The following is a 19,497-nucleotide window of genomic DNA, read 5'->3' on the forward strand; positions in this document are numbered from 1 at the left end:
AATGTCAACATGTAGGAAGAACGGACAAGTCTTTGGTTTATATTCTGTCAGCATACTAAGTGGTCTCAAGTAGTTGAGTTTGTTCTGATTGTAATTGTGCGTGTCTATGTAAGTAAAATAAAGCTTAACATGGTTTCCAAGAAATGATGTGAATTAATTGATTTAACAACCTGTTGTAGGTTTGTGGCATTGATCTTAGCAGAATCATAGTAGGTGAAATCTATCCATTTCACTCCTTGTGTCAGGCATGTGCTGGGCATTAGGAAAACAAAAACGAGTAAGACACAGGCTAATGTTATATACATTCAAACCAATATTAGAAATGTAGGCAGGAAAAATATAATGCACTTTGTCTTACTAGAACAGAAAGAATTTAAGAGAGATTAAGTTATGCTGGCCAATTGGTGGACTTCAGAGACTTGGAGGACAGGTATTAATGCCCTAGTGGTAAAATCCAACCATATTACTTGTATCAGAGGAATAATAGGATGAAAAACTCACTTTAGAGTGTTAATCCTGATCTTCATACATTTGAAGAGATTATCTCAATTACAGGCTTTATTTGTCCAAAAAAGAAAATTTTAACCTTTAGCAGAATTATCCTGGGATAAACTATACTTTATTAGTTTTTTGGCCTTTCCTAGTGGCTCAGTAGTAAAGAATCTGCCTACCAATGTAGGAGACATGGGTTCGATCCCTGGGTTGGGAAGAGTCGCTGGAGAAGGAAAATGAGAACCCACTCCAGGATTCTTGCCTGAGAAATTCCGTGGATGGAGGACTCTGGTGGGCTACAGTCCATGGAGTCACAAAGAATCAGACAGAACTTAGTATCTAAACAACAACAAAAACCTATTAACAGTAGCTCGCCTTTAGTGAGCATGTACTATGTGTAAGGCATTGCTTTAGGCTTTTTCTATGTGTTCATTGTAATTCTCATAAAAGCTCTGCAGGATAGTTGATACTATGCTGGTTTCACATGAACAGTGGAGGAACTCAGCATGAAGCAGAGTCTTGCATTTGATTTGTGTTATAATTGTTACTGTATGACTTTGGCTTTGGTCAGGGTGATGACCAGCTGACACTAGGTGGCAGAGCATCTTTATTCTTTGAGTTTAGGGTTTTGCTTTTTTTGGTTCTTTCAGCAAATTTATTTTCATGTCTGTCTTTTCTCAATGTAACCAATAATAAATGATGAATTTTAGAGACTTTCTCATCTTCCCATTGCTCCTTATCAGTATTTAATACTTATATAGTTGAATGGTGAGTAATCAAGAGGGAAGAAGTAGCAGAACAATCTGTGAAATGATGATAGCAATTATTAAAATAATTGAGTAACAGGGCAATTAGTGTACTTGTTAAGAAGTATACAAGTTTTCTAGAATGTTTCTTCTAAATTGCAGGATATATTAATCTACCCTTCTAACCACTTATACAAAGATGAAATAGGAAGGAAATCTGAAATACAAGCTTTTCTTCCTAAAGCTTCTCAATATAAGTATTCCGCAGGCTAAAAATAAGCTTTTAGTTATTTTTTGACAATTCTGGTTATAATATTTATAAACTTATCAATTTGTTTTACTGTTTTCTTGAAATATATTGCTTTTCTTAGTCACTTGAGAACTGAATTGATATTTCAAATTTGCAACTAAATCAGTTTTTCCTTTTATAAAAGATAAGTTAACTAATGGATTTTGTGGTTGAAATTTACTTCAAAAAACAGAAACCAGTGCATTCTCCATATTCGTAATTTAATTAGGTATGTTTTCTCATTTTGGAGCATTCTGTTTTAAGTGATAATACTTTGACGATGGAGCACACAGAAATGATTTCATTGGATGACAATCTAATAATCTAACAGCAAGGTATTCTGCTCGCTATTTATATTCTTTGATAGTCTTCATTTCTTTCATCCAGTATATCAGCAAGGTCTGTCATTTTAACTCAGAATAGACCATGAATCAGTTGGCTGCTGTCCATCTTCACTAACTGCATCTGAACCTTAGTCACCATCTTGTCCTGCCTGGGCTGTGATACCCTCTGTCCCAGCCCATATCTGTTTACTGGTTAACATCTTCCCCGGCTTCCCTCCAAACCATTCCCCCAAACAGACATAGTGATTGTTGAGAATGTAGATCAGACCATGCATTTCCATTGTTCAAGTACAGTTAGTGGCTTCCCATGACGGGATATAACCCTTTTCCTTATCTGACCTAAGAGACCTTCTCCTGCTTTCCCCTCTTCATCTTACATCCTTCCTTCCTGTCCTACCTGCCTGGCCACACTGGTTTCCTGTCTGTTCCTGCAACATGCCCGCTCCGGACCTTCGCAGTTGCTGTTCACTTTGCAAGGAGCACACTTTCCTCAGCCTGGCTGCCTCTCGCCTCTAGGTTGTCACTGCAGGGCCACGTGGTCGGGGAGACCGCCATGGCAGCCTCCTAACGTGTGGGCCCACTGCTGGTTCTTCTAGCTCATAGCGTGCTGCTCGCTTCCACTGTGGCTCTCGTTGCATGAACTGGATCCTTGTGTCATCTGTTTGTCCCTCCTTCTGGAGTGAAAGCTCGTTGAGGCCTCAGCATTCTCTGGTTTATTCAGCATCATCAAATCTCTGGTGCCTAATACAGTGTCCACACATAACTAGTCATGTGCAAATACTTGTTGAATAAATGGGCATTGCTCTAACCACATTACTGCCAGTGTAAAAGCACAGATGACTTTATATATTCATAATAAAATTTTTATCAAAGTATAGTTTCTATATGGTATTGTTTAAGGTTTACGGGTGTATGATATAGCAATTCACAATTTTTAAAGATTAAACTCTATTTATAATTATTAGTTACTATTTTTTCACCTGCATATAAAAATAGATAAGTGCTGACACAAAACACATTTGTTTGGGAAGAGCCTACTTAAAAACATAGAAGAAAAAGTTGAATTAACAAGAAACAGAGAGTTTGGGTGGTTTTTTTTTTTTTCTTTTCTCTTTCCATCAAGATTCTGCAGCAGTGGTACTCCTGTTGAGCACCAGCTTTATGGAAAAATTGAATTATTTGGAAAGATTTAGAGATTAAAGTGTGGTTGTCACCTTTGCCTCGGAACAGCAAGCATCTGGACTGCATCACTCCATCAGGGCTTGTCAGGATGGCCACAGAGCAGACTGATTAAAAACAAAGAAAAAAGTCTAGGAATAAAATGCATGCAAGTCCTTCAGAGAGTTACAGAGGCTTCAAATTGTCAGTTCAGATTTTCAGGATTTGAAGTTCTTCTAGCCTCTGGTTATGAAGACTGATCTGTATTTTTCTTTTTCTCCCCAATTTAGTGTTCATGAAAGGAAAGATTGATAGCTCTTGTTAAACCTAAGTGCAGAGCTGAATAATAGCATCCTGATTTTGTTTTCTCTTTTCTCCCCTCAACTGTATTATTTTCCCTTGGTATCTTACCTTGATTTGTTGACAGTGTTTGAGTTTTAAAAAGAAAGTGGTTGATACAGTTTACTAGAAACTCTGTATTATCTGTTTATATTTAATTTTATGAGTTAGTATTGAGGAATTTTGAAGATCCTTTGTTCCGTAAATGCCTAGCTTGCATAGTTTAAAAATGTTTCTTCAAGGCTGAAACATTTATTTTAAATGAAAGGAGTCCTAGTGAATATTTCTATTTTCTGTGGATGCTGAATGCCATCAGTTTGGGAAATTCTTCATCAGGAAACTTTATGGTTTAAAAAAATAATAGTTTCACCTGAACTCTCTCTCATTTGTTGTGCACATATATATTTGAAGGCACGACCTCCGCTGTACCCTGGCACATTTAAACAATGGACATACATGCTTCAAGCGTGTATCAGGCACGGACAGGGAGCTTGTGAAGTAGATAGAAGGATACCTTCCCTAGTTGACTGCTTGGGTTTTACTCCCAGCTCTGATGTTGAGTACTTATGTGATGTTGGTAAAGTCCATCAACCATCTTGTACCCATGAACAGGGTAAAAGGAAAGGAGCACATAATCGTAGAACTGACCTAATAGGGTTGTTCTGAGGATTCTATGAGTTAATGCCTATAAGATGCATAGGAGAACATATGACACATACATATGATGCTGAGAGGATGAGGACAGGGAGGAATGGTAGCAGAGATACACAGGTATCCATATACACACCTTGCTTCTGGTTTCCAGTTAGCCTTTGAGTTTAGGAATATCCTACCGGTGGTAAGCTAACAATCAAGTTAACCATACTCTAGTAACCGTATCACTTCATCGGAATATTTCAGTAGGTCACCTCTGGAGTTCTTTATCTGTGCATAAGTAAATTGCACTGTTTTTCTGCCCTGATCTAAATGTCAGGTTTGAATAGAAGGAAAGAACAACCCCTCCAGCTGATCCAACCACCATAATAAACAGGACCTCTGGTCTTATAAACACCTTTTGTCCTGAGAGTTGTCCATTCTGTGGCCCCAGTCTTGCTTCTGGTAGACATCTTCTGGTAACTGATTAAGCAGTAAAACTTGTTCTGTGGCAGAGAGGGTGTCCTGTCTGAATTAGCTCAAGCAGACCCATGCCATCCAGTGTAGTTTTGCTAAAGCTTTCTGATTGCTTCCCAGATGAATAGAAATGTCAAAATTTCCTATCACGGCTTTGTTGTTATAAATCCTCAGAGGTAATATCTATGCCTGCTTTGTCTGACCTCTGGCCTATTTTCACTTAAAAAAATGAAGTTCATCAAGGATTATGGTGATGATGCTACAAGGTTAAATCTCCTCAAGCCCATATTTCTAACTTAAAATGAGTTTGTACTCACCTTTTTCAAGAGGTCTGTCATTTGTTTCCCATTAGAATTAGCATAATTAGGTTCTGCATTTACATTTACTTTGTGGATCATGCATTTGACACTTGTTTAAGACCTTCCAATGTCTCCCACTTGTCTACTGAGAAAGGTGAAAACTCCAGAATACCTATCATGTAAGACTCCTGGGGCCTGGCCTCTGCCGTGAGCCTGCAGTCTTGTTTCCCAAGTCCTAATTTCAGATGTAATCTTTTTCTTTGACCAGATAGGTTTTTGACAGTTTCCCCTTCCCATGACTTTCCTCACAGTTCTTTCTCAGAATTATGGAATGACTGGGAGCTCAGTGTTCACTTTTTGCTACTTTAGAAAAACACCTTTTCCATATAAATGCCTAGTTCAAAAGCCGTAATTTGTGTGAAGTTTTTCCTTACCACTTCAGTCTGAGGGTAGCTTCCCTTTCAGAATGGGTCTGGCCTCTGAATGGCCCACCTCAGGTGAGGATGAGAGAGACAGAATTCTCAGTTAAAGGACAGGCAGTTACTGGAGAGAAGGGAATGGCAAACCACTTCAGTGTTCTTGCCTTGAGAACCCCATGAACTCAATGGACATGGGTTTGAGTGGACTTGGGGAGTTGGTGATGGACAGGGAGGCCTGGTGTGCTGCGGTTCATGGGGTCGCAAAGAGTCGGACGTGACTGAGCGACTGAACTGAAGTTACATTCTTATTGTAAGACCAGCTGATATTTTCGGCCTTTATTTTATTGAATCTCTTTCTGTATTTAGTGTTGGTAGTCATTCGCTTCTGAAATGCTCAGCCCTTTTCTGTTTATGCACTCTCTCTTCTCATTTGTTTCACTGCCTTTGTGAACCCTTCTATACCCATTGTTCCCTAAGTTCCCTCAGATTTTATCCTTGGTTACTGTGCATTTTCAACTACTACCTGTAGTCTAAAGACTTTCTGGTTATTGAGGCTGTTCCTTGCCCTGAAGATTCAAATCCACAGGGTGATCTGCCTAATAGGTATTCCTGTTTGAGTTTCTAGGAGATATCTTTCATGTAGTGCATGTCCAAGGAAATTCAGATTACATGCACTAAAACCATTTCTACTTTATTTCCTTTTAGGTAAAAATAGGCATTTCTGCCCACCTTGTAATCAAAGCTAAAAATGATTAATAACCATTAATAAGTACTCTCTTACTCACTATGTCCCATCAATAAATGTTTTATCCCTTTAGAATACACAAGTGCATGTATGCATTGCTCTCTCCCCTCCTCCCTGTCTCTCCTGTCCCCATCCTTTCCTATCATCCCATCGCCCCATTACCCACCCATTATCCTACTATCGCTGTGGTTCTACCTGCCTCAGATGGTCTTCATCTTTCACTTTTGGCAGAGTCCCAGCAGGTCTTCTGCCTTCAGCTTCACCTTCTCACATCCATGTTGCACAGAAAGCAAGTGTGCAAAATTTAAATCTGCCATTTCCTTCTGATGAAACCATTTCAGTGGCTTACCATCAACTCTAAAAGCAAAGCTTAGCAGACGTTTCTGAAAAGGGCCAGATAGTAAATGTTTTAAGCTCTGCAGGTCAGATAGTCTCTGCCCTTGTTGCAAGAAAGCTGCCCCAGGCAATCCACAAATGAGTGGGTTGTGGCCCTTTCTCAGTAAAATTTTTTGTTTACAAAACAGGTGTTGATCTGGATTTTGCCTGCAGGCCATAGTGTGCTGAACTCTTAAAAGATGAATTTCAAATCCTCTAAACAGAGCATTTACTTCCCTGGTGGCTCAGAGGGTAAAACCTCTGCCTACAATGCGGGAGACCTGGGTTCAATCCCTGGGTCAGGAAGATCTCCTGGAGAAGGAAATGGCACCCCACTCCAGTACTTTTGCCTGGTAGGCTACAGTCCATGGGGTCGCAAAGAATCAGACACGACTGAACAACTTCATTCAAACAGAGCATTAGGCCTTCCCTGGTGGCTCAGTTGGTAAAGAATCTGCCTGCAATGCTGGAACTGCTGCTGCTGCTAAATCGCTTCCGTCGTGTCCGACTCTGTGCGACCCCTATAGACAGCAGCCCACCAGGCTGCCCCGTCCCTGGGATTGTCATGTCCAACTCTTTGCAACCCCATGGACTGTAGCCTTCCCGGCTCCTCCGTCCATGGGATTTTCCAGGCAAGAGTACTGAAGTGGGGTGCCATCGTCTTCTCCGGCAGTGCTGGAGACCTGGGTTCAATCCCAGTGTAGGGAAGATGCCCTGGAGAAAGGAATGGCTGCTCACTCCAGTATTCTTGCCTGGGAATCCCATGAATAGAGGCGCCTGGCAGGCTGCAGTCCACGGGGTCGCAGAGCTGGACACAGCTGAGTTATTACCCTACTACTGAACAGGACATTAAGGTCATTTATTTTTTGCACACTTACCCAACATCAGCCACAGTGAAACTTTTTACCCTACATTTTCCCTTCCTAATGCTCTGTATAGACATCAGTCTTTACCGTTTCAGCATCGTTTTGCAGTGGTCTCTTTATCGATCTGCCTGTTTCTCTGGTCATCAGTGTCACAGTTATTTTTGTCTTTCACATCCCTGGCTACTAGGCTGTAAATTTTTTGAGAGCATTAAGTATGACAGTTTTATATCCCATGCAGCAGTATCATGCTCTTTATACAAAATAGGAAACTAACGCATCCATTTATTTGAATCCAGTTATTTAAGACCATATATTTTAAATTTTGATTTATGGTATAGCTCAATTTATTACTTGTTTTGTTTTAAATTCCTAGAGACAAATAAAAAGTGGTGTGTTCTGGAAGGAGGCTTCTTGAGTTACTATGAAAATGATAAGTCTACCACGCCTAATGGCACCATTAATATCAATGAAGTCATCTGCCTGGCTGTGCACAAAGAAGACTTCTGTTTAAATACTGGGTAGGTCTATCATTAAAAGAGTAGGAGCTGAAAGTATTTTCTGATATGTATCATACCAGTTAATAAGTGTTTTATCATCATTTCAATTCTTCACTTGCTTCTTACAGAAGAGTTTGATGGTTTCTTGTAGCCTTCTCATTTTTCAGCTTTTAAAAGTTGCTTAGGGAATTCACTAAAATGTGGGAAAATTAAAATATCTCATTAGGTAATATGAAAGGTTGACATCTTCACGTCAAATTTTAAGTAAGTTTACATCATTCCATTCTTGCACATGTAGTCTGATAATTTTTATGATTCGCTCACTGTTTAATATAGTGATTTAATGACAAAATTTAGGCTCTCATTAAATGTATCATGGTTAAAGTAGATGACAAAAAAGTGCAGTGGTAATGTTCACAATAAAATAACTTATGCATATTGAATAGCATATTGAAATGCTAGATTTCTTAGATCTATTTTGACATTTTTATGGTCTCAAGAAGTTTTAAAGAGTAGACATTATTTAACATATTCGACTCACAAATAGTTTAGTAGGATTCTGTGAGGACTTTTAGAAATTGACCCTCTAAGATACTTGGTATGAAAGTTTCTTATCACATTTTGTAATGTAATTAAAAAATATATATATATATTAAAATGTGCAAAAATCAGTTATAAAACTGATAAAGGAGCATAGTATTTTAATAAAAAGTTTTATATGAGAAAGGGAAGAGATTTGTAAAGCTATGTCATTTATATAACATTATATGAAATACTGAAACATTTTACTATTATCACATAACAACCAGTACATGATAGTTGAATGACTATTGTTTTCTAGTAAATCTAACGTTTTGTGAACAAAGCTGGTTATGTGTTGATTTATTACTTTAATCTTAATAGTGCTTTTATTCTAAATGATTAAACAGTTTAATGTGGCTTACCATAAAAAAAAAAAAAGACCCTGATGCTGGGAAAGACTGAAGGTGGGAGGAGAAGGGGACAACAGAGGATGAGATGGTTAGATAGCATCACCGACTCAATGAACATGAGTTTGAGTAAATTCCCAGAGTTAGTGATGGACAGGGAGGCCTGGCATGCTGCAATCCATTGGGTCACAAAGAGTCGGACATGACTGAGCAACTGACCTGAACCCAACTGATGGAATGTTAAGTGTACTCTATGTATTAAATTGTTTAAACAATTCAAATAATTGCTATTAGTTTATGTCAGCATATAATCATATTCAAAAATAAATCTTGGTAGAATGTTACTGATACAAGTAGATGTGCAAATGAAAGCATTTATAATGAGATGTGTTTAAAAAATAATTACTACAGCCAGATTCTTAGTCACCTTCAATAGCATATTATAGAATTTGAAATTGATAATGTAGTAACTGAGGAGTCATACACATTGAATTTTCAGAAGAGAGCTGATGGCTGGAGTATTAAAGTAGAGATTGGAAGAAGAAAGATATAATTAAGAGAGTGTAGCTAGAGGAGCAAATAATTAAAAAGAAAAACAGTGAGTTGAGAGACTCTTAAGATTGAACTGGTAGCATTCAGTGTGTGACTGAATGAAATGCTGACTTCAAAGGGAATATAAATTAAGATTCCAAAGTTTTGTTCTTGTTGATGAGGCAGATGGTGATGCCTGTAAACTGGAATGTGAAGGAGATAGCAAGAGGTGTGGGGTGAGAAAGAGAAAGAAGGACGATCAGTTTAATATAGGGTATTTTGAGTTTTTGTTTTTAGGTAATGGCAGCAATCCAAGTCTATGCCCCGACCAGTAATGCTGAAGAAGCTGAAGTTGAATGGTTCTATGAAGACCTACAAGACCTTTTAGAACTAACACCCAAAAAAGATGTCCTTTTCATTATAGGGGACTGGAATGCAAAAGTCAAGAAACACCTGGAGTAACAGGCAGATTTGGCCTTGGAGTACAGAATGAAGCAGGGCAAAGGCTAATAAATAGAGTTTTCCCAAGAGAACGCACGGGTCATAGCAAACAACCACTTCCAACAACTCAAGAGAAGACTCTACATAAAAACATCACCAGATGGTCAACACCAAAATCAGATTGGTTATATTCTTGGCAGCCAAAGATGGAAAAGCTCTAGGCAGTCAGCAAAAACAAGACTGGGAGCTGACTGTGGCTAAGATCATGAGCTCCTTATTGAGAAATTAAGACTTAAATTGAAGAAAGTGGGGAAAACCACTAGACCATTCAGGTATGACCTAAATCAAATCCCTTATGACTATACAGTGGAAGTGAGATACAGATTTAAGGGACTAGATCTGATAGAGTGCTTGATGAACTATGGACAGAGGTTTGTGACATTGTACAGGAGACAGGGATCAAAACCATCCCCAAGAAAAAGAAACGAAAAAAAGCAAAATGGCTGTCTGAGGAGGCCTTACAAATAGCTGAGAAAAGAAGAGAAGCTAAAAGGAAAAGGATAAAGGAAAGATATACCCATTTGAATGCAGAGTTCCAAACAATAGCAACGAGAGATAAGAAAACCTTCCTCAGCAATCAATGCAAAGAAATAGAGGAAAACAATAGAATGGGAAAGACTAGAGCTCTCTTCAAGAAAATTAGAGATACCAAGGGAATATTTCATGCAAAGATGGGCTCAATAAAGAAATGGTATGGACCTAACAGAAGCAGAAGATATTAAGAAGAGGTGGCAAGAATACACAGAAGAACTGCACAAATACGATCTTCACGAACCAGATAATCACAATGGTTTGATCACTCACCTAGAGCCAGACATTCTGGAATGTGAAGTCAAGTGGGCCTTAGAAAGCATCACTACGAACAAAGCTAGTGGAGGTGATGGAATTCCAGTTGAGCTATTTCAAATCCTAAAAGATAATGCTGTGAAAGTACTGCAGTCAATATGCCAGCAAATTTGGAAAACTCAGCAGTGGCCACAGGACTGGAAAAGGTCAGTTTTCATTCCAATCCCAAAGAAAGGCAATGCCAAAGAATGCTCAAACAACTGCACAATCGCACTCATCTCACATGTTAATAAAGTAATGCTTAAAATTCTGTAAGCCAGGCTTCAGCAATACATGAACCGTGAACTTCCAGATATTCAAGCTGGATTTAGAAAAGGCAGAGGAACCAGAGATCAAATTGTCAACATCCGCTGGATCATCAAAACGCAAGAGAGTTCCAGAAAAATATCTATTTCTGCTTTATTGACTATGCCAAAACCTTTGACTGTGTGGATCACAGTAAACTGGAAAATTCTGAAAGATATGTGAATACCAGACCACCTGACCTGCCTCTCGAGAAACCTGTATGCAGGTCAGGAAGCACAGTTAGAACTGGACATGGAACAACAGACTGGTTCCAAATAGGAAAAGGAGTATATCAAGGCTGTATACTGTCACCCTGCTTATTTAACCTATATGCATCATGAGAAACGCTGGGCTGGAAGAAGCACAAGCTGGAATCAAAATTGCTGGGAGAAGTATCAATAATCTCAGATATGCAGATGACAGCACCCTTATGGCAGAACGTGAAGAAGAGCTAAAGAGACTCTAGATGAAGGTGAAAGAGGAGAGTGAAAAAGTTGGCTTAAAGCTCAACAATTCAGAAAACTAAGATCATGGCATCCAGTCCCATCGCTTCATGGCAAATAGATGGGGAAACAGTGGAAACAGTGGCTAACTTTATTTTTGGGGGCTCCAAAATCACTGCAGATGGTGACTGCAGCCATGAAATTAAAAGACGCTTACTCCTTGGAAGGAAAGCTCTGAGCAACCTAGACAGCATATTAAAAAGCAGAGACATTACTTTGTCAACAAGGGTCCGTCTAGTCAAGGCTATGCTTTTTCCAGTAGTTATGTATGGATGTGAGAGTTGGACTATAAAGAAAGCTGAGCACAGTAGAATTGATGCTTTTGAACTGTGGTGTTGGAGAAGACTCTTGACAGTCCCTTGGGCTACAAGGAGATCCAACTAGTCCATCCTAATGGAAATCAGTCCTGGGTGTTCATTGGAAGGACTGATGTTGAAGCTGAAACTCCAATACATTGGCCACCTGATGCGAAGAGCTGACTCATTTGAAAGGACCCTGATGCTGGGAGCGATTGAGGGCAGGAGGAGAAGGGGATGACAGAGGATGAGATGGCTGGATGGCATCACTGACTCAATGGACATGAGTTTGGGTAAACTTTGGGAGTTGGTGATGGACAGGGAGGCCTGGTGTGCTGCTGTTCATGCGGTCACAAAGAGTCGGACACGACTGAGCAACTGAACTGAGCATATATACTTAAGTGTGTTCAAGAAATACTTGGACTATGGATGAGCAATGAAGGAAAAATTCAAGTTATGTGATATTACCCTATTTTTATCTATACTAAGGAGATGACATTTTGGCATAGGATGAGATGATGGAAGGAAAATTCGTGAAGATGAGAAGAGAACTATTTAGAGAACTGTTGGGACAATGTTTGCTTTGAACAGAGGGTCAGAATAAATCAAGAAGGAGTGATCTCAGAGGGCAGAAGAGAGAAGAGAACCCCCTGCCGCATCAGGGCATCAGCAAAGTCATGCCATACATAGAGTGGTTTGTCAGAAGAATATTCTTTTTGTCTGGCCCAGTGTGTTCCATTTAATTCATTTGGATAAAGTACAAACCAGCAGCAGAAAAATATGATAGGTAGATGGTAGGTAGATCTCATGCTATTATTCAGTGTTCAAAAGGAATTTATTTAAAGACTTGATCTTTTTGTTATTTTTTTTCTCATTAAAGCCACGCATAACCAGCAGCACCTTTTTATTCTTATGTCCTGTAGGCCTATCTTTACTTTTGAGATTTATTTACCCTCAGAACGTGCATTTTTATTTGGAGCTGAAACATCTCAAGTGCAAAGAAAATGGACAGAAGCAATAGCCAAGGTATTTATTTTTTTGTTAATTTTTATTGGAGTCTAGTTGCTTTGGGCTTCCCAGGTAGTGCTAGTGGTAAAGAACCTGCCTGCCAGTGCAGAAGACATGAGACGTGGCTTCAATCCCTGGGTTGGGAAGATCCCCTGGAGAAGGGCATAGAACCTACGCCAGTCTTCTTGCCTGGAGAATCCCATGGACAGAGGAGCCTGGCGGGCTATAGTCCGTGGGGTCGTAAAGAGTCAGACACAACTAAAGTGACTTAGCACGTGTGCACACACATAGTTGCTTTACAGTGTTGGGTTAGTTTCTGCTACATAGCAGACTGAATCAGCCGTGCACATACATACATCCCGTCCCTTTGGCACGTCCCCTTCAGGTCACAACAGTTTAGCAAGTAGAACTCCTGGTACCACACAATATGTTCTCATTAGTTATTTTATATATAGTATCAGTAGTACATATTTGTCAGTCTCCATCTTCTAATTTCTCCTACCACCCCTGTCCCCCTTGGTATCCATTTATTCTCTCCATCTGACCAAGCTATTTAAATATTGTTTTATTACCTAAATCCAGAGAAGATTCTTTACCTTTTGGAGGTTCATAAAATTTTTTTTAAAGATTCCAGAAAGCATGTTCTTACTTAATTAGGGTTTCATAGGTTGTAGTCAAACGAGGTTAAGAGTTACCTTTCTGAAGCCTTAAGCAGAGAAGAAATTAATGTAGGATTTTGGAGAGGTCATTCTTAAAATTAAGGCCATACCTTGATGGTGGAGATCTTTTCAATATTGTGAAGTCATTTCTGTGTATGTCTTTTTATAGGTAGATTTCTTATTCATAGTGTACACAAATGGGAAAAGAACAGATTCAGTAAAAGACACAAATGAAGACAGACATTGAAGGTTGACATTTTAAAAGATTTCACAAACTGACAAAGAGAATGTCTTCCTGTTTCAATTCTGTATATATCAAGAAAAACGGTTTAAGATGCTGCCATTTGAAATTGCTTTATATTTATAGCTCTTCAGTTTTAAGACTGATGGCAAGTTTAAATAATTGTTTTGAAATCTGGATTATTCCTAAATCTACAGAAAAACAAGTTTTTCCCCTTTCCCTCATATCTTTAGCTATGTAAGGGATTTCCTGTTTTCACTGTCTTTATTACTTTTTTGTATTTGTTTTAACAGCATTTTGTTCCCTTTGTTGCTGAAAACTTAACAGAAGCTGACTATGATTTGATTGGTCAACTCTACTACAAAGACTGCCACGCCCTGGATCAATGGAGAAAAGGCTGGTTTGCAATGGACAAATCTAATTTGCGTTTTTGCCTTCAAATGCAAGAAGGTCAAGAGGATAGAATGCACTTAAGGAGACTACAAGAACTAAGTAAGTTTTTTTTCTCCCCCTCCCCTTCTATCTGTGGGCTTCCCTGGTGGCTTAGAGGATAAAGCATCTGCCTGCAATGCGGGAGACCTGGGTTCGATCCCTGGGTTGGGAAGATCCCCCGGAGAAGGAAATGGCGACCTACTCCGGTATTCTTGCCTGGAGAATCCCATGGACAGAGGAGCCTGGTGGGTCCACGGGGTCGCAAAGAGTCAGACACGACTGAGCGAGTTCACTTCACTTCACTTATATTATATCTGCACAGAGTTCTTTGCTGCATATGGAAATAGTAGATTTCACATAAAATTATAATGAGTCACTTCTAAACAGTGAGTAAGTAGTTGATAAAGGTATTTAGTGTAATACTTTAAAATAATATATTCATACTTTTCTTCTTTCCCTCCAGCAATTAGCACAGTGGTTCAAAATGGGGAAAAATTGGATGTTTTGCTCTTGGTAGAAAAAGGGAGGTAAGTGCATTTTTGCTTTTTGTTCTTTATCTCAATGCCTCTATGGAGTTGGATATTCTGGTTATCCTCTTGGAGGAGAACCCATTATTTTATAAACTGTTGGAAATTTTCTGAATCTTGTGTGTGTGTATGTATATATTCTCTTTAGTAGAAGGAGCAGACCAGTGAAGCTTGCCTTTTTTTATATTATGAGAAACTCAGTGGGATCAGTTATTGTAGTTTTCTGCAGACCTAGATTCCTTCGCTTCCTTTGGAAGCACTTGGACATTTGTAAATATATTATCAGTGTAGATATATGATAGGTATAAATAATACCCTGAATCATGTATAGCTAAAACCTGATTTCTTGAATTTATTCAGTTTTTCAATAAATATTAAGCATCTACTCTATGGTTCTGTTATAGGTACTGGGGATATAGTGGTGAATAAAACAGATATGGTCTTTGCCTTCATGAAGCATCTGCATTTGTGGGGGAAACAATATACAATATAAGCAGGCAAAAAATTTGCATAGTATTCTGTCCCTCAGTGTTAAGTGCTTGAAGAAAAATAAGGTAAAGAGAGTGTACCTGGTAGAGTGGTATTCTGTTTTCAATAGGGTGGTAAGAGAAGATATCTTGGATCAGAGATCTGTATCGAGTGGAGGGAAAAAAAAACAAAAAACATGCAGCAGTCTGAATAGAATGTACGAGGCATAAGGGCAAGGATACTTTGAAGACCCCAAGAGTGAGTTGTGTTTGGCATGTTCAAGGTCTGACGAAAGCTCCTGTGGCTAGGGAAATTTCAGTGAGTGAGAGTGGGAAGAAATGATTACAGAGATATCCCTGGGCCAGACTGTAGAGCCTTACAGGCCATGGTATGTAAAGACTTGAATTTTATTCTAAGCGTGGTGAGATGCCCCTTGATTTGAGAGCCAGGAAATGCAATCATCTGACTTAGGTTTTTGAATGACTACTCTGACTCTAGATGGATAGCTTTCAGAGGGCGCGAGTGAAAGTCTGAGCATCAGGTAAGATGCTGCTGCAAAGGCCAGGCAAAAGGTGATTCCTGATGACATAGTGTTGGGTGGTAAGATACACTGTGTGGGCAGAGGTCAGTGAATCTGCTGACGAATTCAGTGACTGTGACAGTCAGAGATGATCCCAGAGTTTTTGGCCTGAGCCTTTATGTGAATTATGGTGCTATTTTTTGAGATAAAATAACATGGAGAGTAGAGGTGGGGTATTAGTACATTTAGGGCAGTAGATCAAGAATTTGGTTTTGGAAATGATTACTTGGAGATGTCTATTTGAAAGCAAAGTGGATATGCAAGCCTGGAATTAAGTGGAGAGGTTACAGCCAGAGATAAAGATTTGAGAGTCATCAGCATACATTTTGACTTACTTATTTAGCCAAGGAACAGATCAGATTCACCTAGATGAGGACTGTAGGTAGAAAAGAGACAAGGAGGTAGTCCCAGGGCCTTCAGTTTTAGAGGAGGAATGATCTGGCAAAAGACCCTGAGAAGGAGCAGAAAGAGTCAGATCACAACAGCTAGGATGGCATAGTCTCCTGAACAAATTGTTTTCTCTTTACATCTTATCATTTGCTTTCAAATCCCATAAGTAGAATGTTTAGCTCTTCAAGAGTGCAAGATATGTATTTGTAAATATATGTATGTGTATATAAATATTTGTAATGATAAATATAAAAAGTAAAGTCACTCAGTCATGTCTGACTCTTTGCGACCCCTTGGACTGTAGCCTACCAGGCTCCTCCATCCATGGGATTTTCCAGGCTAGACTACTGGAGTGGGTTGCTGTTTGCTTCTCCAGGGGAACTTCCCAACCCAGGGATCAAACCCGGGTCTCCCACATTGTAGGCAGACGCTTTACCCTCTGAGCCACCAGGGAAGTCCTAGATATAAAAGCAAAGCTCAGTTAGCCTTCCCTCCAGTGAACTTCCGTGCTAGTGACAAGGAGAATGACTGAGCCATTATCTGAACCTGTCTTTTCTTGAACTTCACAGGAAGATGCCAACTGCTTTAGACACTAAATGTATTGCTGATTAGATAACGTGTGTCAAAATGTATTTTCAACTTACAGACGTAATCAGAACTTTATGTTTTTACTTCTTTATTTCTGGACTTACAATGATTAATAATATTTTAGGTTCTAATTTTGCTACCAGATGATAGTTTTACTGTTCTCTCAGAATACGTTCCATACATGTTCAGAAATAATAAGAAGAGAGTAGATAGTGTTATGGCATTAAGACTAGCACAAATAACAATTTTTCAGGTCAGTTCAGTGGCTCAGTCATGTCCAACTCTTTGCGACCCCATGGACTTCAGCACGTCAGGTCTCCCTGTCCATCACCAATTCCTGGAGTTTACTCAAACTCATGTCCATTGAGTCAGTGGTACCATCCAACTATCTCATCCTCTGTCATCCCCTTCTCCTCCCGCCTTCAATCTTTCCCAGCATCTGGGTCTTTTCCAATGAGTCAGTTCTTCACATCAGGTGGCCAAAATATTGGAGTTTCAGCATCAGTCCTTCCAGTGAACACTCAGAACTGATTTCCTTTAGGATGGACTGGATGTATCTCCTTGAAGTCCAAGGGACTCTCAAGAGTCTTCTCCAACATCACAGTTCAACAGCATCGATTCTTTGGCGCTCAGCTTTCTTTATAGTCCAACTCTCACATCCATACATGACGACTACAAACACTTGGAGCCCCCCGAAAATAAAGTCTGTCACTGTTTCCACTGTTTCCCCATCTATTTGCCATGAAGTGTTGGGACCAGATGCCATGATCTTAGTTTTCTGAATGTTGAGTTTTAAGCCAACTTTTTCAGTCTCCTCTTTCACTTTCATCAAGAGGCTCTTTAGTTCCTCTTCACTTTCTGCCAAAAGGGTGGTGTCATCTGCATATCTGAGGTTATTGCTATTTCTCCTGGCAATCTTGATTCCAGCCTGTGCTTCATCTATTAATATTTATGGAATGCCTGTTGCCTGTTACCTACATGGCAAGAAAAAATGGTCAAAAATACAGATTTGTTGCTTGAGCTCACAGAGCTTATGTTCTTAAACAAATTAGCAAACAGAAACTTGCTAGTGAAATTTATTTTATGTATTATATATATATATATGTAATTTGCAAAAATCATGTTACTGTACCCAAGGTATTTTTCTACCAGTTTTAGTCTATAAAGGATTTGACCAGTGGTACGTAGATTTTAATGAAAATGCGCCAGATGTGGATTAGTGCTGTTCAATCTGAATTTGTATTTAGTGCTGACCTCATGTAGTGTACTCCCTCATGAATGCAAGATAAGGAAGCCAGAAGACTAAATGTTTCGTTACTTTATGACATCTTGAACTTTATCCCGGGCAACAGGAATCAGAAGGGGAACTCAGAGGTACTCTAAGTTTATGGAATAGTTTAAAACTAGCAGGATTCCAAAATAATGGTCAAAGCTGCTTCGTTTAGTTTTTGAGAGTAAAGCTTCTATCTGTGTGCATGTGCGCTCAGTTGTATCCAGCTTTGCAGCCCCGCAGACCGTCGCCTGCCGGGCTTCTCGGCCCCTAGGGTGTTGCCCAGCAAGAACACTGGAGTGGCTGCTGCTTCCTTCTCCAGGGTATCTGCCCAAGCCAGGGATCAAACCTGTGTCTCCTGCATTGGCAGGCGATTCTTTACTGCTCTGCCAGCAGGGAAGACTGTTTTTATCTACATGTGTTTTCAGCTAGTTGTGTTGAAAGAATTTTTATGAAAGGCAGTAATAGAGAATGTGTCACGATGAGAGTAGGAGAAATACAGGATAAATATAAAACCAAGTTATTTTTCTTGAATCTCTTTGAATAGTTGCCATACAAAAGGAACCATTGGAAAACAACTATGTTTATCATATGCTTATATATTGATTTTACTTGCTTTCCCAGTTTTCTTCAAATCAATAATATTCAGATAATAGCAATAATAAAATGATGACAATGTATAAAAATTACTCTGTACCAGGCACTATTTTAAACACTTATGTACAGCCTTCCAGTGTGTATATGATGCTGAGGGGAATAATCCAATTTGAAATCAAGATAAGGACAGTTGTTAACTTAACAACATAACCATTTCTTTTTAAAATAAGTGGTAGTATTAATTTACCAAGATCACTCTCAAAAATTAAGTCAGCTAATATATTAGGAGCCTGGATAAATAATATGTCACTAGAATTTAAATTTCAGCATCTTATTAGAAAGTAAAGAGTTTATTAGAAAACTCAAAAAGTTATTTTACTAGAAAAAATATATCCATCCAGTGGTTACCTAACTAAAGGTGAAACAGAAAGAAGAGAGGTCAGAAGTGGGAAAAAAGAATCAACCTGGAAGATGGTGAGTGCACTGGGTTATAAGCCTTTATGGAACAAAAAGCCATGCAGGTGTCCAGGGCACCTTGTATGGTGAAGAACAGTGTCTCATATTTATATACCTATGTGTTTATTCACAGATGTACACACATGTGTGTACATACATGTGCATATGTATACACATATGTAAATACATAGAAACAAATGGAAAAAGCAGGTTTGGAAGAGAGCTTGGGAAAAGATGAGTTTGATTTTTGACATTTGGAACATGAGGTGCTTATAAACGCTTGAGAAATTGCTTAGAAGGAGTTATGTTTATGGATCTGACACTCATGATTGGTTAGTGGGGATATCAATATTGGAGTTACCCACATATGGAATGAAGAAGGTGAAATCACTTAGGGAGGGTCTATAGAGTGAGAAGGGAAGAGGTAATGTGTTGGGACTTTGATGACTACACCGCATGTTGGAGGTGGGGGCAGTTTTCGGGGGATTAGCTACCCCAGGGTATAAAGGTAGTTTCTTCAGAGAGTGAAGCAGGAAACCAAGAGGATGTGTCACTAAGCCCAGAAAGAGTGCTGCAGGAAGGAAGGAATAGTTAAAAACACCAGGTGTCTGATGACAATAGATACCTCATTGGATCAGTGATGGGGAGTCCAGTCTGGTGATTTTTAAGAACAGAAGTGATAAAGCAGAAACTGGGTTAAAGTTGAGACCT

The 19,497-nt window shown here is 39.2% G+C and overlaps 1 protein-coding gene across 3 annotated transcripts in view; it reads left to right on the top strand.

The window, feature by feature from the left end:
- The window catches only part of ARAP2 (ArfGAP with RhoGAP domain, ankyrin repeat and PH domain 2), a 184,137-nt gene that overhangs the window by 84,775 nt on the left and 79,865 nt on the right, over positions 1–19,497 (top strand). For all 3 annotated transcript variants that reach the window (XM_070452058.1, XM_070452060.1, XM_070452059.1), the window contains exons 16-19: positions 7,556–7,700; positions 12,494–12,596; positions 13,772–13,970; positions 14,374–14,437. In XM_070452058.1, coding sequence (XP_070308159.1) covers positions 7,556–7,700; positions 12,494–12,596; positions 13,772–13,970; positions 14,374–14,437 — 511 coding nt within the window. The remainder of the gene's footprint in view (positions 1–7,555; positions 7,701–12,493; positions 12,597–13,771; positions 13,971–14,373; positions 14,438–19,497) is intronic.

This window comes from Odocoileus virginianus, chromosome 21 (assembly GCF_023699985.2).
Source record: "Odocoileus virginianus isolate 20LAN1187 ecotype Illinois chromosome 21, Ovbor_1.2, whole genome shotgun sequence".
Classification (NCBI taxonomy): domain Eukaryota; kingdom Metazoa; phylum Chordata; class Mammalia; order Artiodactyla; family Cervidae; genus Odocoileus; species Odocoileus virginianus.